Here is a 22,910-nt window from a genome sequence, read left to right on the forward strand (position 1 = left end):
TCTCTTTCTCCCCCTCCCTCCCCCCCATGTCACTCTCTTTCTCCCCCTCCCTCCCCCCCATGTCACTCTCTTTCTCCCCCTCCCTCCCCCCCATGTCACTCTCTTTCTCCCCCTCCCTCCCCCCATGTCACTCTCTTTCTCCCCCTCCCTCCCCCCCATTCACTCTCTTTCTCCCCCTCCCTCCCCCCTTGTCACTCTCTTTCTCCCCCTCCCTCCCTTGTCACTCTCTTTCTCCCCCTCCCTCCCTCGTCACTCTCTTTCTCCCCCTCCCTCCCTCGTCACTCTCTTTCTCCCCCTCCCTCCCTTGTCACTCTCTTTCTCCCCCTCCCTCCCTTGTCACTCTCTTTCTCCCCCTCCCTCCGTTGTCACTCTCTTTCTCCCCCTCCCTCCGTTGTCACTCTCTTTCTCCCCCTCCCTCCCTTGTCACTCTCTTTCTCCCCCTCCCTCCCTTGTCACTCTCTTTCTCCCCCTCCCTCCCTCGTCACTCTCTTTCTCCCCCTCCCTCCCTCGTCACTCTCTTTCTCCCCCTCCCTCCCTCGTCACTCTCTTTCTCCCCCTCCCTCCCTCGTCACTCTCTTTCTCCCCCTCCCTCCCTTGTCACTCTCTTTCTCCCCCTCCCTCCCTTGTCACTCTCTTTCTCCCCCTCCCTCCGTTGTCACTCTCTTTCTCCCCCTCCCTCCGTTGTCACTCTCTTTCTCCCCCTCCCTCCCTTGTCACTCTCTTTCTCCCCCTCCCTCCCTTGTCACTCTCTTTCTCCCCCTCCCTCCCTTGTCACTCTCTTTCTCCCCCTCCCTCCCTCGTCACTCTCTTTCTCCCCCTCCCTCCCTTGTCACTCTCTTTCTCCCCCTCCCTCCCTTGTCACTCTCTTTCTCCCCCTCCCTCCGTTGTCACTCTCTTTCTCCCCCTCCCTCCGTTGTCACTCTCTTTCTCCCCCTCCCTCCCTTGTCACTCTCTTTCTCCCCCTCCCTCCCTTGTCACTCTCTTTCTCCCCCTCCCTCCCTTGTCATTTTCTTCCTCCCCTACCTCTATTGTAGCTTGGCCGAGCCCTGTATGATCCGCGGGTACAGGGAGATTTTGCTTCCTGTACCCGGCCGGACTAAAAGGAAGTGCATTCCTGTTAGTCCGGTCGGGTACAGGAGACAGATGCTCCCTGTACCTGCGGACCATACAGGGCTCGGCCACGCTACAGTGAGGGAGTGACAGGAGGGAGCACTTCGCGCTTCCCTCCTGTCAGCCCCTCTCCTCATGCTGCGCCCGGGCGGTGCGCCCTCATGGACGCACCAGCCCGGGCAAAGCTGCAGCCACCTGAGGCTCTCTGCAGAGCGCTCGGGCGGCTGCAGCATGAGGAGGGCCGGCGGAGCTGGGGGGGATTTAACCATAACCTGTCCCCCCGGCATGATTTGCTGGGTGGGATGCGTCCCCCCCCATCCCCCCCGGTTCCTACGCCCATGACGGTTAGTAGAAATATAAAGACTATAGGTAATCCTGACGCTTGCTAGCAAGAGAGGTGTAAATACAAAGAGATACTTTAATAGTAAAAAGTTAAGCCACTTGCTATAAACAATGTAACTGAATTCAAGATAGAAGGGTGGAGTATTAGTATCCTCTGAACTCCTCCTGCAAAACAGGGTCTGCTGTATATAGATGAAGTGCCTCTAATACGAAAGAGGTTAAACAGCACACCAATGTGGTTGCAGTAGTTAATAGAAAAGAGGCAGAGAATACCTGTAAATAGGGAGGTATAGGAGGCAGTAGCAAGCTAGGATTAGATGCAATGATAAATAGAGATGTAGAAAATATAGGTAATCCTGACGCTTGTAAGATAGAAAATCTAAGTGCCTTCGAGGGCACCCCTTAATAAATGCCTATACTATATAACAACCCCCCAAAAGGAATAAAAAGACAAAGGATAGGACAAGAAAAAAGGATGCCTAGTTGTAAAAGCAAGATCGCTAGTAAGACCGCGGCTGAAGAAGTGCAGCAGCAGAGGAATGTCAAGCTAGGCGTCCTGAGCCCCTAACACGCGCGTTTCATCTGGGTTACTCATCAGAGGGGAACTGAAGACAGGTAAGTATTGGGCTTTTAAATATGAAAGTAACCAATAGGGTTATCTTTATACATATTGTTCTAATACAGCACTGATAGGGTTAACCATTAGAAGTGTGGCAATTACAGCCCCTCCCCCCTAACCCTACTGGTTACTTTCATATTTAAAAGCCCTAATACTTACCTTTTATTTGAAGCAACACTTCTTTTGCTATTGGTTCTATTTGAGGTTTAATGCCGCAACTAGTTTATAGGACATATTATTTTGTAGCCTTGTGCTTTTTGTTTTGTTTTTATCTTTTCTATTTTTACATTTTAATATATCCATTAAAAGTTATTTTTTATGCTCATTTCATTGTGACTATATTTACCAAAATGTTGAGACACTTTATGGTAGTTTTTTTTTCTTTTCTGTATTCATATAAATTCTAATTTTATAACAATGAAATTAGCAAAATGATTTTTTTGTTTAGAGGACGTTTCAGTACTACAGATTTCTAAACCTTAAGAATCTGAATGTGAGAGATTGAAATAAAGAATATGCTGTGCTCCAGCCTAAAAACAGTCTTTAAATCTATTTATGAAGATTCAATTGCATAAAAGCTTGAAAAGTGACTAAATCTAGACATTTCTAGTATTGCGAACTATAAATCAGGTCAGCATATATAACAATCAATCTGATGCACAGTGCCCTGAAAGAGAATTTGAAGAGAAACATATTTGTTGCCCAGGTTATCAACTTACATTCATCTTTTTCTTGCACAGTTATTGTCAGTCACACAATAGTCACAGATAGCTTAATTGCAGCAGCTTAACATTTTTTAGTATTCTCCTGGAGACGCTCACTGGTTCCAGACCAATTTTCTTACCAATGGAGCATTTCCTGGAAAATGCATGATAATCAGGCACAGCTCCCATTGCCTTCCAAAAGATTAAATTAACTGAATCAGACGCCAAAAATTGAACTAATAGGCATCCAAGAATGGTCATAAAATGTGGTAACTATTTCTGCACATAGAGAATTTTAGCTCCGACAGCTGAGAATAGCTACAGATTTCAAGCTCAGTGATAAAAACGTACGTATTTAAAGGAATATGTGTTAATTATATATATATTTCCAACAAAATAGTATTTATTCTGTTAAAGAATTGAAAATCTAAATTGTAACTACTAAAAGAATAACATACCATAAACTGTTCTGTTATCTTACTGGGGCTGCATTAAATGAACTATGAATCATATTCATTAGAGCATGCTACAGTACACACAGTGCTAGAAGTACCCTTGTAGTGTAGTTTGATACTTACCTGGGTCCTCTTGGCATCTCCAGTCTGGTCTTCTTTTCAGATAATGCAGTCATTCCTACTTCTGCATTAGTGACATAAATTCCACCCAAAGATGGAAGAAATGTAAGTACTTAATGCAGAGGGGGAACTTCTGCTTCAGATATAGCAAAAAATGAAGACTAAAAAAAAAATAAGCAATAATCAACCAATCTAAAGTAATATAATATATAGTCAAGAATTAATAAAGAAGCTAGACAAATTTCAAAACTCTTAAATTAATACACATCGTATTTAAAAAAATACTTTTCAAAGAAGAATAGGTTGAAGGTCTCAGCACTACAACCACAGTTTATATTAGCAGTTATGGTGTGAGAAATGTTTGACTACCATGATTCCATGTTTGACCAAATCCTGTTCGAGTCATTTGACAAAAACTTTGGCTCACGTTGCACCAAAGTTTGGCCCTTTGCATGCCACTCAAATAATGTACAGGTTAAAGGTCTAGCTGCTCCCAGTTGTTGCAGCCTATCACTGCATTACAAGCTTGGTTTTCCGCAGATAACGCAAAAGTCAGAGGCAGGTTATCAATACGCTAGGTTTAGGGTTTATGGCGAACCATTCCAAAGCGGTTTGACGTTCTATATGGGGGTGGGTAAACACATCTATTCCAACATGGGCTGAAATAAAAACTCAAATACATTTTCAGAGAGATGCAGATAAACTCATCTTTGACAGAGAATCAAAGACATTACATCTGTTTCAATTTAATTATTTCTTTTTCTTTTCATTGTTCCAGACATATCCTTGCAGTATGCATCTTGTTTTGTGAAATGACAACTATTATTCACTACAATATTGTATAATATATATACACACATATATATATATATATATATATATATATATATATATATAATTTTACATTATATATGCCCAGATTTCATATATATGATTTATGTATGTCTTTCTTCAATGCAGAAAATTAATAAAGATTAAAAAAAAAATATGGGGGTGGGTGTTAAATATGTAAAGATATATATATGGTCTGGATGCAGTGCCCCTGTCTGTTTAACTCTACAATGCAAAAAATATTGCAGTTTCTGAGACATTGCAGGCTTAATTAGACCTCTTGTGGCTATCTTCCAGATAGCCCCACTAAAGATGCTTCCTACTCCCGAACAGAGTTTTACTCTTTGCATAAGGACATCTAACATTTTCAAGTTCCTCATAGGAAAGCACTGATTAATTGTGACATCACAAGAGGAGGAGACCTAGCATGCTTGTATTCCTGTCACTATAGTGATCCTTTAATTTAGTAAAGCAATTAGTCCCATTGCTCTGGAGACAACCGATAGGTCCCCCATTGAGGATGTGGCTTAACCCCTTTAAGGACCAAACTTCTGGAATAAAACTGAATAATGACATGTCACACATGTCATGTATCCTTAAGGGGTTAAGAAGATGGAGAAACTCCATACTATAGAGAAATTACCATTTTGTGCATTTGATACATTTCTCATCTATGCTGCAATATGGCCACAATTGCTTCTTACTACTAATACTATTGAATTCCAGAGTCCACTATAACCTGTTAAGAGAGTTTGAGACTGCCCCCCTCCTATTTCTTCCTAACTTTTGACTTACCCCCTCCCCTTTGAGCCATCCACTTTTCCTCAGTCCTTTTACTTTTATATTTGTTTTTTGTTTCGGAGATTGGTGTAAATGTCCTGCGCTATGGCAGACCCTACCGATATGATAAACAAAATTACCATATTACTACTCACAAAGTCTGATATATTTTTCTTTTTTGTTTTGTGGAACCTGTGTGTCATGACATATGTTGCTACTGAATACTGACTTTCGGTCCTGCAAGACCAGATACTTAATTTACCTGTGAACATGTATGTCTAATTGTGTACCTTTATTGTATTGTCCATTTATAAATCAAATAAGATAAAAATAACACACCTTGGTAAATTGAAGGTTTCTTACCTTTATGGAAGCCAAATGCAGCATTGTTTCGCCTCTGTGGTTTCGCTTTGCGTTTGGAAATCTATTTGGGGACACTCTAACAAAATCAGTTTTAGCTGTCTTGGCAACATCTTTGGAACAAGCAGTAACAAAAGAAGGGGATTTATAGAGTGATTTAGTATTACCAGGGCTCTGTTCATTCGCTTTTGAAAGTCCAGTAGTGTCATAAGCATCTAATGCTATGCTAGAACTCCCAGCTGGTGTAACAGACTGTATGGTTTCTTTGTTTTTCAGGTCATTCGTTTTTCCTTTTCTAGAACGCTTTGAGGCTGAGACTATTGGCGAGACAGTCTGCTGACCCTTACATTTGCCAGAAGTTATTTTGGGCTGCCTTTTTGGGCTTTCAACAGACATTCCATCCACGTCAACACTCTTTGATGCTGAAGGGTTTTGATTTTTGAATTGGTCTAGTAGAGTCTCTTCCAATTCACACTCATTTTCTTCAAAGAGGTTTTGTAAATGTAGAAATCTATTTGGGAACACTCTAAGAGAATCAGTTTGACCTGTCTTGGCAACACCTTTGATACCATCAGAAACAATAGAAGGGGATTTGTAGAGTGATTTAGTATTACCAGAGCGGTGTCCATTCTCTTTTGAAAGTTCAGTAGTGTCACAAGCACCTAATACTTTTCTAGAACTCACAACTGGCGTAACGGACTGTATGGTGTCTTTCCTTTTCAAGTCACTAGCTTTTCCTTTTCTGGAGCATTTTGAGGATGAGACTATTGGTGAGACAGTCTGCTGACCCTTACATTTGCCAGCAGTTATTATGGGCTGCCCTTTTTGGCCTTCAAAAGAAACTTCCTCCATGTTTACACAATTTGATTCTGAAGGGTTTTGATTTTTGGATTGATCTAGCACAGTCTCTTCCATTTCACACTCATTTTTTTCTGGGATGTTTTGTAAATGTGGAAATTTATTTGGGGACACTCTAAGAGAATCAGTTTTACCTGTCTTGGCAACACCTTTGGTACCATCAGGAACAATAGAAGGGGATTTGTAGAGTGATTTAGCATTACCAATGCTATGATTATTCTCTTTTGAAGGTTCGGCAGTGTCACAAGTATCTAATCCTATGCTAGAACCCACAGCTGGCGTAACAGACTGTAAGGTTTCTTTGTTTTTCAGGTCATTCGTTTTTCCTTTTCTTGAACGTTTTGAGGCTGAGATTATTGGCGAGACAGTCTGCTGATCCGTACATTTGCCAGGAGTTATTTTGGTCTGCTTTTTTGAGCTTTCAAAAGAAACTTCATCCATGTCTAAAAAATTTAATGCTGAACGGTTTTGATTTTTGAATTGGTCTAGCACAGTCTCTTCCAATTCATACTCATTTTCTTCCTGAACGTTTTGTAAATTTGTAAATTTATTTGTGGACACTCTAAGAGAATCAGTTTGACCTATCTTGGCAACACCTTTGATGTAGGCAGAAGCCACAGAAGGAGAAGGGGATTTGCAGAGTGATTTAGTATTACCAGGGTTCTGAACATTCTCTTCTGAAATTCCAGTAGCGTTACAAGCACCTATTTCTATGATAGAACTTGCAGATGGCATAATGGACTGTATGGTTTCTTTGTTTTTCAGATCACAATTTTTTTCTTTTCTAGAACGCTTTGAGGCTGAGACTATTGGTGAGACAGTCTGCTGACCCTTACATTTGCCAGCAGTTATTCTGGGCTGCCTTTTTTGGCCTTCAAAAGAAACTTCCTCCATGTTTACACAATTTGATTCTGAAGGGTTTTGATTTTTGGATTGATCTAGCACAGTCTCTTCCATTTCACACTCATTTTTTTCTGGGATGTTTTGTAAATGTGGAAATTTATTTGGGGACACTCTAAGAGAATCAGTTTTACCTGTCTTGGCAACACCTTTGGTACCATCAGGAACAATAGAAGGGGATTTGTAGAGTGATTTAGCATTACCAATGCTATGATTATTCTCTTTTGAAGGTTCGGCAGTGTCACAAGTATCTAATCCTATGCTAGAACCCACAGCTGGCGTAACAGACTGTAAGGTTTCTTTGTTTTTCAGGTCATTCGTTTTTCCTTTTCTTGAACGTTTTGAGGCTGAGATTATTGGCGAGACAGTCTGCTGATCCGTACATTTGCCAGGAGTTATTTTGGTCTGCTTTTTTGAGCTTTCAAAAGAAACTTCATCCATGTCTAAAAAATTTAATGCTGAACGGTTTTGATTTTTGGATTGGTCTAGCACAGTCTCTTCCAATTCACACTCATTTTCTTCCTGAACGTTTTGTAAATTTGTAAATTTATTTGTGGACACTCTAAGAGAATCAGTTTGACCTATCTTGGCAACACCTTTGATGTAGGCAGAAGCCACAGAAGGAGAAGGGGATTTGCAGAGTGATTTAGTATTACCAGGGTTCTGAACATTCTCTTCTGAAATTCCAGTAGCGTTACAAGCACCTATTTCTATGATAGAACTTGCAGACGGCATAATGGACTGTATGGTTTCTTTGTTTTTCAGATCACAATTTTTTTCTTTTCTAGAACGCTTTGAGGCTGAGACTATTGGCGAGACAGTCTGCTGACCCATACATTTGCCAGAAGTTATTCTGGGCTGCCTTTTGGGGCTTTCAAAAGAAACTTCATCCAAATCTACACAGTTTGATTCTGAAGGGTTTTGATTTTTAGATTGGCCTAGCACAGTCTCTTCCAATTCACAATCATTGTCTTCAAGAACGCTTTGTTTTAGGGTACCACACTTAAAACCAACTTCTTGCTCAACATCAGGACTCTGAAGGAAGTCTGGTGGTGTAGAAAATGACACAGTTTTACTAGAGTTATTGCACTCTTTCAACGAGTCACTGTCTTGATTATTCTGTCCAAAACCCCATTCCTGGTTGATGTCTTCAAGTTTCCTCTTTTTCATCTTCCTTGGCTTTGCAGCACATTTCTTTTTTATAGGCTCTGTAGTAGGTGATGAGGATACAAAATCATATGATGATAAGTGTGGAGAATGTTCAGAGTTAAATGGAACCTGTTGCTGGTTTCTCTCTCGCTCCAAAACACAACTTATCTTCCCACTCCTAGCACTGAACCTCATCTTTATCTGTTTTTTCTTGCACTCATCTCCTTGAATAGCATTTAGTTTGAAGGAGGTATCTTCACATAATTCCTTTTTGTTTTCTGAAAAAGAAGTGACATTTGTAAAGTAATTTTCTGCAATTTATGTAAGCACCATTAGCCCCTAATAGAAGCAATTATTCTGAAACAGTACTCTTTTTAAGTGAAGTTAAGTTAGGGAACTCTTGGGAATACATTTTACCTGGTAAGAAAGCTTTGTCTTGATTTGACTATTTTTTTTTTTTTTTTTTTTAAAGCTGCTTTAGAAAATTATAAGAGGGAGAAGAATATAGACCGAATCATTTATTTCTCTATTCATTATACCATAATTTGCCTTTTCATGTCAATCTATCCTCCAACAAAACAAAAATTAAATTATACCCATAGGTAATAATAAATAGAGAAACTATAGGTAAACATTTAAAATTTACTGTGCCACGTATTTGTGATGAATTACCAGTTTGATGGGTCTCCAACAGCTACTTTTATGGATACATCTCATAATTCAATAACAATAATTATACAAATTTTAATTAATTAATAATGATTAATAATAGTTATTCCTATTAAACTTAAAGGAACACTGCAGCTTTAGGTTTGGTTAGGATTACAAACCACTCGTGCATTAAAGCTTCCCCCATAGAAAAGCAATGAATCAATGCTTTTCTATGGGAAATTTGAAGATGTCCACTTGTGTGAAGACATCCACCATTGTTTCACATACAAAAACTCAGAGAGCCACTAGAAGTGGACTTAATCCTGCAATGTAAACATTGCAGTTTCTCAGAACTGTAGTGTTTCACATTGCAGGGTTAAAGACAGGGGCACTGCACCCATACCACTTCAATGAGATGTAGTGGTCTGGGTGCCAATAGTGTCCCTTTGATAGTACACATTGTAGTCAACATCTAAATAATGTACAGTTAACTGTTATTTAAAATATTTTTATTAATTTTATCACAAAGTATATAAAATTAATGTACATAAAGAAATACTTTACAATGATATTACTTTGACACATATTACAAAGATACAAAGACAACAAACACCGAGGACAACAAACAACTTATCAATTGACAATGTATGAGTACTCTATAATAACCCAAACCGGGTTGTAACCTATAGCCTTTATTAGTCTTCATCGATTGACCACTTACAAGTTCTTACCCCAATTTCCCCTTTTGTCCTATATTAATCACAGTCAGCAGCACCTCACCTTAGTCGGCATTAGACCCCAAATTATGGGGAAGAAACCATATAAAATATGCCCATCTTCAATACTAAGGATGGGGACACTCTAAATACAAGAGAAAGAGGAGGAGTAAAAAGAACCATGCGGAAAATAACTATAAAAAAGAGGACAGCCCCCTAAAATCCCCAAAATACCCATACCTCAACATCCACACACATACCACATACATTGTTCAGAGATTCCATGGGGAGGTGAGCCGACAAGAGGGAATAACTATGAAGAATTTTGTCCAAGGGTCAAACAATAGTCATCCCAAAGAGCCCAGCTATACTTCGGAACTATTTGGGCGCCTAAATGACCGTCCTCTCTTTCCATTGTCCTATTTCTTTGCATTACCCTTTCCACTTCTGACCACATTGGCAGCCTTCCTCCTTTCCAATTTACAGAAATCAACCATTTCGCCATCGGTAAAATATAAAACAGAAAAGATTTTAATTCTTTTGAGCGGTGGCTAGGGAAAAGGTGAAACAGGGCCAATTCTGGGGTTAATTTAATCTTCTCGCCTACAATTCGAGATATTCCACGTTTGACCTCCTTCCAATACATTTGCATATAGGGGCACGACCACCACATATGTATTGCTGAGCCAGCTTGATTACAACCTCTCCAACAAAATTTATATGTATCTTCTTTTTTTATTTTCCAAAGCTTAAGTGGCGTTATATACCATCTATTTATGATTTTAAAATACGTCTCCCTATATGAAACATGTTTAATTAGTTTGTCCATTGAAGCAAAGGCTCCCAACCACATTTCCATGGGCCATGATTGATTAAGTTCTTCTTCCCAAGTTCTTATATTTAAAAATTTAGTGCCCAAGTCTCTCTCTCTCTCAAAAGACAAACATTTTGATAGCAAGTGCTGCTTATTAGTTGAACATATTTTTTTCACAGGGTGTCAGTTGTCTAGATTCTTTTAGACAGAAACTGGACGTCAAAATCCTAGTCTTCACCTTGATAGATTCCATCCACAAGCTAGTTGGAATTTTAAAATTAGATTGTAAATAGTCAAATGAGAGGAATTCATTATTTACATATAAGTCGCTTAAATGTCTGCATCCCGATTTCAATAGTATCTCAAGCAGAGGGGAATTAATCTTTTCCTGCAGGCATAAGATGGGAATAATCGGGGCTAGGAAATGGAACCAAATAATATTAATGATTCAACTTCAACCAGCTTTTAAAACTGTGCCATATAATCGATGATTTACTATGCACTATGCCAGTGGATAAATCATCTCGATAAAGGATTGAGTTCAAGTGGGTTTGTTTAAGAAAAGAAGCTTCAATCAATCCCCAATAGTTGTTTTTTTTCCCTCTTCCTCCCATCTCAGCATATGTGCCAGGAGGGCGGCTTCCTGATAATGTCAGGATATGCTATCCCTCCATTCGAGAATGTTTTAACCATCGTTGAAATCTTAATTATCATTCTTTTATTCTGATGGATAAATACATCAATCACCCTCTGTAATTTGTTAAGCAGATAAATGGGACACTGCCAGGGTATGCATTGCATAACATAAGTGATCTTAGGTAATATTGTCATCTTAACCGCTGCTATTCTACCTGACCAAGAGATATTAAGATTTGTCCACGTGGTCAACACTTGGATTATATTAGAATAAACTAATTGAAAGTTAACAGTCATTGTTCTTTTCATTTCGGCGAACAATTTTATTCCTATATGGGTTATTGAGTATTGCCAATTAAATGGGTAAAGTTGACTTAGGAAATCGGCTTCCGATTTCTTTACATTTAATTTATAATTGGATATTTCACTATAGTCTGTTATAATATCTTGAAGAACTTTTAAAGATTTTTCCGGTTTACTTAGTTATTATTACATCATCCGCATATAAGGAAATTACATGTGATTTTTTATTTACTTAAATTCCTGTTATATCTAAAGATTTCCTTATCGCTATCGCCAGTGGTTCTATAATTAAAGCAAAAATTAATGGGGAAAAAAGGGCAACCTTGCCTAGTGTCATTTAAAATGTCGAACCTTCCTGATCGGAAATTTTGGCCAATTACACTAGCGCTCGGAGAAGAATATAAAGCGGCAATCGCCTTAGAGGCAAAATCGCCTAAGCCGTATTTTGACAGCGTGAGGAACATAAAGTCCCAATCCACCCTGTCAAATGCTTTCTCAGCATCGAGTCCCACAAAAATTGCAGCTATGTTTTTATATTTAACCACTGAGATTATATTTAACAGTTTTCTGATATTATCGGGACCCAACCTCCCCTGCATAAAACCCGTTTGATCAAAATTGATCAACTTATGGATATATTGATTCAATCTTTCCGCCAAAATGTTAGCATAAATCTTTATATCCACGTTAAGCAGCGATATAGGTCTAAAGTCACTGCATTCTGGGGTTAATTTGTTTGTTTGGGGAATTGTAATTATTTGTGCTTCCAACAACTCTGGATGAGCTCGGCCTGCATTTTTTATTTCATTTAATGTTTGGCACAAGTAACTAGCAATCTCATCTTGACAGAGTAAATAATATTGACTGTTTAGGCCATCGGGACCAGGAGCTGAGCTCAATTTCAATTTTGAAATTGCCCATTTAATTTTCTGTTCGGTAATATCTTCATTTAATTTTGCCAACTCTATTTGAGAAACTTTAGAAAAATGAATCTTATCCAAAAATTCCACACTTTTCTTTTTTTTTTTTCACCTACTATCTATATTTGGGGAATTCAAATTATAAAGATCACAGTAATATTTCTCAAAACATGCGGCAAGGTCAACCGGCTTAACAAAAAGTTTGTTATTATGTAATCTATTTATTCTACCATTACTTAATTTTTGTTTAAACTTATTAGCCATCAGTTTCCCAGCTCGATTTTGACCGTGATGTAATCTTTGTTGCATAACCCATAATGATTTATCAGCCAACAGTTGCTGAATTCTTTTTATTTGTAATTTTTTTTCTCGAATTTTATTTGTCTTTGACTCAGAAGAGGATTTTTTATTCTCTCTATCTAATAAAGTAAGTTCTATATATAAATCTCTTAATGATTTACCTCTCTTCTTCTTTAATATTGACTGCCATTTTATCATTATTCCTCTTATATAGGCTTTATAGGAAAGCCATACTATTTCTTTCGAGTTTTCCGTACCATCATTACTTAAAAAGAATGCAACCTTTTCATTTTTCAGATTTTTTGGTATTTCCGGGTCCTTTAGTGATTCTATATCCATTCTCCATGGTCTGTTATTCTTAACGGGAGAGTCTAAGCCCAGACTTACTCCAACCAACCCGTGATCCGACCACGTAATCAACTTGATTTCTGCATGTTAAACTTTAGAAATACTCTGCCCATCCACAAAAATATAATCCAATCTACTATACATTTTATGTATGTGAGAAAAAAAAAATGAATAGTCCCTCTCTAAAGGATACAACGTTCTCCAAGTGTCATACAAATTATATTTAAGTAATAACTTATAAAAATTTTTGGAGTTTTGAGTTAAGTGACGCTCCGATTTTATTTCTCCTATCGAATTTCTATCCACAGTTGGATCCAGAGGTAAATTGAAATCCCCGCAAACCACCAAAGTTCCCATAAAGAATTTTTTCATTAATTTCAATGTCTGGCTAATAAATGTAATTTGCCCTTTATTAGGGGCATACATATTTAAAATCGTGAATTTCTGAGAATTAATCAAACCGACCCATAATAGATATCGTCCTTCTTTATCTTTTATGACAATTTCTTCTTTTATTAATAAAGTTTTATTAAATATTATTGAAACCCCTCTCAATTTACTTTTCACATAGATGGCACTATAGGGATTAGAGTAATAACTATTGCCAAAAAAGGGAATTTTATTAGTCTGCCAATGGGTTTCTTGAATACATATAACATCTGGTTTACCCCTGAACAAATTTTTAACAGCTATACTCCTTTTGCCCACAGTATTTAGACCCTGGATGTTTTGACTAATAATCCTCAGATTCATGGAGAGCCATACCCACCACCAATCTGAGGACTTTCTAGCCCACCTCCATCAGCACCTTCCACCCCACGTCTCGGAACCTCCCAAAGATCAAAACATACACATTCACCCCCATTCATCCAAACACTAAACAAATACTGTGATACAATCTTTAAGGATCTACCTACTTAGAGAATCCCCACTCCTCACTCTACCTCCCCTAACAGTGGCGGATAAATCTAAGTATCCGAAGAATCCTGAAAAAAAAGCTCTGAATTTTTGCAAAACAAATCCAAATGGCAAAATAGCTATTTTTACTTCCATTTTTCCATGCAGGCCTAATTTGTAAAAAGTTCACAGTTTAGCAAATAGATCTGTCAATGTGGCAGACTAGATGGGCCAAATGGTTCTTATCTGCTGTCACATTCTATGTTTCTTTCTAATGCCCAGGGCTCTTGGCAGGGGCCCTGATCTTTGTAAATTAAATTATTTTGTGTCATGACAAGAAGGCTGGGCTACCACTTTAGTCTCTTGGACAAGTTTTTCAAAAATTACACACCCCTGAGTATATTGACATATAAATTATGTAACCATAGCATAGATGTTCTATTTTTCTTTACTTTTTCCATATACAGGATAAAAACTGCTTTAACATAGTAATTTCATAAAAAATCTAGAAATGTACCAAAGAAGAAAAAAAATAAATAGAAAAATCAGTTGTCAATTTAGCAGGTTTTTCCCCCTAAAATTGTCTGTACTCCAAATCTCTTCTAAAGTATGTAAAATCTATATGGCTAAAGCCGAGTTTCCCCACCATCTAACAAAAACTCTATGGCAAAATGAAGCAATTACAAAACACTGCTTTAACAGCCATTAATCTGCATCAAAGAAATATAATCATCCACACTGTGTGCCTTTCAAATTATTTCCCATTACCAACAGAAGTTGAGAAATCTCTTTGATAAACTCGTCTCTTATTAAAAATCAAAGTAAAATGCTTTGGTGCCATCTGGGTAACATTTTTGATTTTGTTTTACAGAAGAAAAAGAAAAAGGCAGCCGTTTAAACACTAGTCCTGATCCATTATGTGAAATTCAGCATATGCTACATATGTAATACATATCACACAGTGAGTGATTGAATTGCGTGTTTATATAATCATACATAGTTAGTAAATAGATATGATAACTACATGAAGAATCTGTGAAACCTGTCCTTGCCACTGTTGCTGTTTAGGACCTAAAAAATAATACTGCTTATAAAACCGTAGCATTTACAATCCATCAGTGTAACAGAACAGAAAGTAAACCACTTATATAGAACTCGTGGTGAATGAAGAATGAGTTATCCGAGGTATGAAAAACCATAGTTTCCTACAAGAATTATTTTCTTCAGGAAAGAAGTGGAGACTTTCAAAAATCATCATAGCATATTCATTGCTGAATGTTAGACAGTCATTTGCTAGAGGCCGAATGGTATCGAATTTGCAGCTGAACTGCCATATTCAACTACGGGTGAAACTATTCAAGACTGGGTAAAAAAAAAAATGTTTTGGCTGTTTATTAACCCCTTAAGGACCAAACTTCTGGAATAAAAAGGAATCATGACATGTCACACACGTCCTTAAGGGGTTAAAGGAACACTATAGTCACCTAAATTACTTTAGCTAAATAAAGCAGTTTTAGTGTATAGATCATTTCCCTGCAATTTCACTGCTCAATTCACTGTCATTTAGGATTTAAATCACTTTGTTTCTGTTTATGCAGCCCTAGCCACACCTCCCCTGGCTAGGATTGACAGAGCCTGCATGAAAAAAAAAAAACTGGTTTCACTTTCAAACAGATGTAATTTACCTTAAATAATTGGATCTCAATCTCTAAATTGCACTTTAATCACAGACAGGAGGCTCTTGCAGGGTCTAGAAAGCTATTAACATAGCATGGGATAAGAAAATCTTAATTAAACAGAACTTGCAATAAAGAAAGCCTAAATAGGGCTCCCTTTACAGGAAGTGTTTGTGGAAGGCTGTGCAAGTCACATGCAGGGAGGTGTGACTAGGGTTCATAAACAAAGGGATTTAACTCCTAAATGGCAGAGGATTGAGCAGCGAGGCTGCAGGGGCATGCTCTATACACCAAAACTGCTTCATTAAGCTAAAGTTGTTCAGGTGACTATAGTGTCCCTTTAAAGAACATTTCTGATGCAAAACAGAGTATTCTGACATGTTGTATCTTACCCATTCTTTTTCAATCACTATATCAATAGTAGTCCTTCAAAAGGTCCTTGTTGTATATGGCTTGCAACAAGCTTTTTGTATCAGGAAGTGAAGCTTACTGTACGTACTTTCTATAGCATTGCTAAGGGTATCCAGAAAACAGAGCTTCATGGGCACAGTGAGGGATTCTGGGAATGCAAGATCAATTGTCAGCTTTCTCCAGTAGAAAGCTGACAGCTAAACTACACCCCCGGACACCTAAGCTATGACAGTATGTACAGAAGTACTTTCTTGAGCAAACAAGCAAACTTGCACAAAAAAAGGGAGAAGCAGAAGTGTGGGCTTATTACAGAAACAAATTCGTTTTTGTTTTTTTATAAAACTAAGAAAGATTAAAAGGAATATGCCACTACGGGCCTTTCCAGAAACAGGAGCAGGAACATAGTTTAGGTAAATTGGTGTCTGGAAGAAAACTCCTCATGGAAACTTTGTTGCTTTAAAGGGATTCTCCAGTGCCAGGAAAACATATTAGACCCTGGAGTGCCGCTCTCCCTCCCGCCCCCTATCCCAAGTTGCTGAAGGGGTTGAAACCACTCAGTGACTTACTGGAGTCCAGCGCCGATGTCCCTCGGCGCTGGGTCAGGCTCCGCCCATGCTTCTCGCCCACTGACGTCAGCCGGCGAGGGAGACCTAATGTGCATGTGGGGCAATGGCCGTGCACGCGCATTAGACCTCCCCATAGGAAAGCATTATACAATGCTTACATATGGGGATTTCGGCGACGCTGGAGATCCTCACATAGTGTGAGAACATCCAGCGTCGTTTTAAAACACTTTTAGTGTTCTATGAACACGGAAGTCCCTCTAGAGGAGGACTTAACCCTGCAATGTAAATATTTCAGTTTATGAAAACTGCAATAATTATACTTGCAGGGTTAAGGGTAGTGGGGGATGGCACCCAGACCACTCCAATGGGCAGATGTACTCTGGGTGCCTGGAGTATCCTTTAAGGAACACTATAGTTAATCCAGATTTAGAGATCCACCCTCTTTATTTTGACCTGTCAAAAATAGTTAAAAACTCAGTGCTGCAGGACACTCCTCTTCCCATGCCATCAATCGGTCAATCCAATGTGTCTCATCGAGAAGTACTGGGGATGAGATGTGCATGCGCGGCGAGCACCATGTACACATGTAATCAAATGCTTCTCATAGGGATGCATTGAATTCAGTGCTTCCCTATGAGCTGCATTTGAGGAGGTTCAACATCTTCATGGATGTCAAATGTCACATGACTGAGTGAAATCGGTTGTTGCAGAAGAAGAAAAAAAAAATCTGTATGTGTGTGGTAACTGCAGTGCCAAAAGTATTAATAAACACTTGTGCAGCACTAATGCAAAAACTGCTGGGGGGTCAAACAGCAGAAAAATGTAAACACAGGTGCTGCTTTCGTTAACATGGGCTCACTTGAGAAAACCAGTATATCCAATGTAGAACACCCTTACACAAACAAACCACCACATAAATAGTGAAGAGGGACCCTCCACCAACCAAACAAAAGATCTGTGATCTGGTGCCATTGCTCCCAGCTTAGGTCTTGGGGCATTACGCAGAACTAGTGTCCATTGTACAACAACTGGTCATCTGGTCTGGTAGTGAACCTTTGGTAATGGAAAGAATGAAGAGACATAACAGGGACATACATGAAGCTAGGGAAGGGCATTTCAAAGCCAAGGAGCAAAATATGAACAGTTCATGAGAACTGGGTCACTTGTATTACTACAACAATCATCTTTTCCCTCTATGCATAACCTATGTTTCTACAGACCACTTCACCATACACTCTGCTTTTCATTCATGCACCACAAAGTTAGCTAAATAGAGGCATTATAGCTATCAAACCTCTACCATGCTATTCCTCCTCTTGTCTTCAGGAAGTGTAATTCCTGGTGTCTGACTGACAAGGCTTGTAGGAGGAGCTATGAATTCTGCTATAAAAGTGACATTTTATGAATTTGGTACATTGGTTAATACAAAGACAGGATAGAACCATAGCCACGTCACTAAGCCTGAAGTAGATCTGTTTCAGTGTCTAAAGTAAATATAGTACATATGCAGCAAACAGAAAACTTTCAATCTTACAGAAATATGTCTAAAACCTCTTGGTATAAATCTAAAAAATTTAAAAAAGTTTTAACGTTCAATCCACAATCTGTACTAAGGAATAACACTACAGGTTTGTTTTTAAAAAGGTCACCTCAGGCCAGAAATCACAGAATACATAATATACTCCACTTTGAAATTCCTAGGTTTGCTGCAAATCTCTACACCAGACGTCCCAAGCTTTCTCAATGCTTTCAGTGGGCATGTTTAATATATCAAATAATGAACTCCCAGATACAAATTTTGATCAATCAGAAAAAAAAATATGTATCTGCTGTCCAAGAAAATAGCAGTTGCAGCCCTGACCAAAAGTGGCATTCAAACTATATTGAATGGAGCTAAACCTAACTGGGCAACCTGTGACATATCCCTCGTACGATTGTTTCTGCCTTGCTGTGTGTGTAGCTGTGAGTTGTAATGCAACAATGCTCGAAATTGGCAGGCTTTATGGGTCTACTAAAATGAAAAATATCATGACAGAGTTGTATTACTAGTTTAAAATAACACTTCTTGAGTAATCTTTAAGGGTTCACCACCATATCCCATGAGAGTACGGTACGATCAAGAACTGGTATTGCTTTTTGCAAACTAATTCCCAAAGTTGACCTTTTATAAAGAGAAACGTCAGAACACAAACCCAAAAAGGTCTTTGTGAACTGAATAAGACCAAATCAAAGAGGTATTCGGGTGTAATTGCGAAGTAACATATAGTCACTGGGTAACAAAATATGTACTGCTTATATTAAGCCGATTTCATTGTGTGACATCTCCGTAATTTAAACAGCACTCTAAATCAACTATATAACTTCAATCTAGTAGTAGCATTTTCAGTATTATTTAAAGAATGAAAATTAGTAGTATGCTCAAACTCTCTAGTCAACCAGGAGTTTGAGTATAATATGCATACAACTGTCTAGTGAAGCTTAAGGACTCTAAATGAGCCTCTGAAAAATATAGCCAAGTAAAATGCGGAGACATTTTGATGTGTACTTTACCATGGTAGTTTCATACAGACAGTATCTCTAAATGGTCTCTTACCATCTGGCTCCTTGACATCCAGCAATTTACTGAGTTTGCCACAAAGTTGGATAATGTTTTCCAGCTGTCTGTTTATTTGCACGTCTCGTACCCAGGATGGAGTGTGACATATGGGGCACTCACAGCCAATGTTCTCTTCGACACAAGCCCTATAGAAAGATGTAGAGGACTTTTACATCAAAGCTACTAAAAAGGTTTTTATGACAATTAAAGAAATGAACACACTTTTTTGTGATTTCAAGTACTAATGAAAAGTAGATACACTATATACATCTGTAACACTCTTAAAGCTTATCCTGCATTTCCATAAATCAATTTACATAGTAAATGAACACTATACACAAATGTGTATTCCTAGCGCTATAGTGCCATAGTCACCATTTAGGTGACCAGGCCTCCCACTGCCAGAGTTAAAAAAGTGGTTTTACTTACTTTTAATCTCTGGAGTGCAGCTCTGCCTCTTTGGCTGAGATCACCAGTCTCAGCCAATCAATTTCTTCCCAACAGGAAAGCACTGCAGTATGGCAATGCTTTCGCTACAGGAAAAAAATCAAGATGAAGTGGTCTGGGTGCCTAAGTGTTCCTTTAACAAAGAATATTATAAATGGTGACCAAGTCGTTACGCTCTGAACACATATGCATATGTTAAAATGAAGAATGTACACCCACTGTTGGGACCCTAGTACAATTTACAAGCCTGCAGTAATGGATGCCTTCCATTCATTGGAATCCATGATCACTAAAGACAAAAAAACTTGAGTCTAAGTTTCAGTTATAGATTTAAGGGAGATTAAAGGTTAGTTTACCCCAGAGGCATATACATACCAAGCCCCTATTATCTAATATCAATGATTCAACTACTGTTACCTGGAGCTGTACTTGTAAATAATGAGACCTCTTGGTCCACGTGGCTAATCTGGTATCCAGATTACAATACCTGTATCCCATTAACATGCGCCAATCTTACAGCAGTTCCCAGCAGTCCCTAAACACTAAAAATCTATATTTAGGGGAGGGGGGGGTGGGGGGGTGAAGCCACAACATAGGTAATATCCATGTGCATAAAACTTTTCTTGACTTACACTTACAAGTTAAAATTGATCTGCATTTAAAAGGGATATCAAGCATCAAAACCACTCCTTTTTAATTAAGTAGTTTTGGTACATAGACTGTCCCTTTTTTTATACCACGTAAGAGATTGCTGTTTCTGAGAATCTGCAGTGTTTGCATTTTGTTGAAAACCACACCTCTTGATGTGAAGATTGTAAATTTTTAAAGATCTTTAGAAAGAAAAGTATTGAGTGTCTGTCAGTTTGACCGCCACTAGAGGCATGATTTTGAACATATCTAAGCATTGCCATTCCTCAGAATCAGTAAAAAAAAAAAAAAAAAAAAAAGTTCTCATTGTCTGACAAAAAGGGACATGGTCTATGTAACAAAATCACTTAATTAAGATAAATAAAATATTACTAGATTAATTAAGATATTAATGAAGACAGTTGTTGTGTGGGCAGGTGTGTCTTGGTGTCTTCTAACCTTCAGTGGTAACACCGTTTTGGCATAGGTTTAACCCCAACGTTCGGGCTCCAACATGCGGAACTTCTGACTGCTTGCTTCCATTCCTCTCTACACTGCAGTATGAAGAAGGATTAGCTGGGCGATCCAGTGATTGGCTAAGAGAATCAAGTGATGCTCTCAGTCTATTAATGGGTTCCCAAGTAATAGTATGTTGGTTTAACTCCTAAAGACAAGAAGGCCCCAGACATTCTTGCAGCCACCAGAAATTTAATGAGCTTAAGTTGTGGGGGTAGGAGCCTTTCACTAGATGTAATTTTGTGCACACAGGTATCTTCTGTGCTGGATTAAATGTTTCACCCAGTGCATTGGATTGGTCAATTAGAGGCAGAGTGGCTGCATTCAAAAGACTGTCCCAGGGCTGGAAAAATTTGAAGTTTTACCATGATTCTTTACCTTTTGCCTGAAAAAAAATTATAAAAAAATATATATCTATATTTTATTTAATCTTAATTTTAGGCAAAAAAGCATAATTCATTTTTCTTGAATGTTAGAGGTGACTACGTTAATCTCTTAGGTACTCTAAGCGTGGAAACATGCAATTTGGCTTATGTATGTGGACCTGTGTTCATAATATCTGATATAATCACCAACTAATGTACAAAACTCATGACAAATTGTACTTGTATTGTAATATCAGGAGATCCAGAGGCCTCTCTGAATAAATATGCAAGAAAAGGTTTTCTAAAATGCATCGATGTGTTCAGCCCTATAAAATGCTTACCTACAAAATATATGCTCACAACCACCCAAGCAAACCGGTTCCTTCAAGATGGATATACTAAAAGAAAGGGGGAAAAAATTGGAGGAAGAAAACATTTTTAACACACTTACAAAGAAAGAATTTGGAAACAGAGTGTAATTAAATATAACAAAAGATGATGTCTTTAAACACTTTCTTGCATCTCTGGAAATAAAGCTTTTTTCAGTAACCACTTTAAAAAAGAAAACATTTATTTGCCAATTTGCCAAACGTTTTGATTATCCACCTGACAAAACACATCAGACGCCCTTAGCTTTCTGCTATCGCATTTCATTTGTTCTTATTGTGCTCAGAGCAAACTTTAGAAGTCTTAAAGAAGCAGACCCACTAGGACGCAATAGGTAGGTAGGCCATAGTAATAACATATGGATTCTGTAATGTCCATGTAACAGGTCATTTAACATCTGAAGAACTAAAGGAACACTCCAATTCTCCTAAATACTATAGCTTATTATTATGATCATGGTGCTGTGTGGTACCCAACAGCAGCTGCTGCAGTTTAAATATGTTGAGATACCAAACAACTCTAGCCCTGAAACTTGACTCTTCCTTTTGACTTGTTTTGGCTTTTCCCATTTAACTCCATGTATTCAGCCTATAACATGATAAGAGGTTAGAATACCACAAAAAGACAATAGGTGGCGCATTCAACATGCAAACAAAAGTGCAAGTGTAATACCTGATGAAGATCTACTGAGAGGTCGAAACGCGTTGTGTTTTAAGGACTCTGTCTGAAGGCTTTGTATTTCTTTGTAAGATTTTACTATTCTTTTGTTAAATAAATTTTATGTTTACATCTAGATCTGGTACCTTTCCATTTACATATGTTGGGAGAGAGGCTTTTTGCTGGAGTGAACATCGGATAACCATCACCACTTCAAAAAAACGCTCTTTTCTAAACCAGTTTCTTACAGGCTCAAAAAATGTGAGTGGGATGTGAACATTTAATCTTATGCATAAGTATATAAGATATCAGCTGTATCTTGACTATACTGCTCTATGCCAAGTTCATTTCTTACAGCCATTTACTAAGAAAACAAACCTGATTAGGTATTAATTTATTCTGCACTTGCACTTTTGTTTGCATGTTGAGTGCGCCACCTATTGTCTTTTTATGGTAATAGTCTGTATTTGGAGAACTGGGTGATTAATTCCCACTTGTTGTAGGCGGCACCTTCATAGCGCTAAATTATTGCACATTCTTTGTTTTTTTCTATGATAAGCGGTTATGTCTAGTTCACAGGTCAGTAACCTATGGTATGTGTGCCATACATGGCACTCAAGGCTGCCAAACATGCTCTGGCCTATCAGTAGTCACAGACTGAATGGTGATTACAGATGGTAAGGGACAATCCTCAATATATGCATTGCAGCATATATCGGAGATCACTTCCTCCCAGCACTTGTGAACGGGAATCCGCAATGGAGTAGAGCAGACCGCAGCAGTTATCGCAGCTGACAGTGAATACCATTGATTATATTGTTACAATGGAACCTGTCAAGGCGTGGGGTA

The 22,910-nt window shown here is 38.3% G+C and overlaps 1 protein-coding gene across 1 annotated transcript in view; it reads right to left on the reverse strand.

Annotated features, from left to right (window-relative positions):
- The window catches only part of BARD1 (BRCA1 associated RING domain 1), a 76,872-nt gene that overhangs the window by 46,116 nt on the left and 7,846 nt on the right, over positions 1 to 22,910 (reverse strand). The window contains exons 2-4 of the mRNA XM_063429967.1: positions 21,359 to 21,415; positions 19,060 to 19,208; positions 5,325 to 8,506 (exon numbers count right to left, since the gene is read on the reverse strand). Of these exons, the coding sequence (XP_063286037.1) occupies positions 5,325 to 8,506; positions 19,060 to 19,208; positions 21,359 to 21,415 (3,388 nt within the window). The remainder of the gene's footprint in view (positions 1 to 5,324; positions 8,507 to 19,059; positions 19,209 to 21,358; positions 21,416 to 22,910) is intronic.

The sequence above is a fragment of the Pelobates fuscus genome, chromosome 8 (assembly GCF_036172605.1).
Source record: "Pelobates fuscus isolate aPelFus1 chromosome 8, aPelFus1.pri, whole genome shotgun sequence".
NCBI classification, from domain to species: Eukaryota; Metazoa; Chordata; class Amphibia; order Anura; family Pelobatidae; genus Pelobates; species Pelobates fuscus.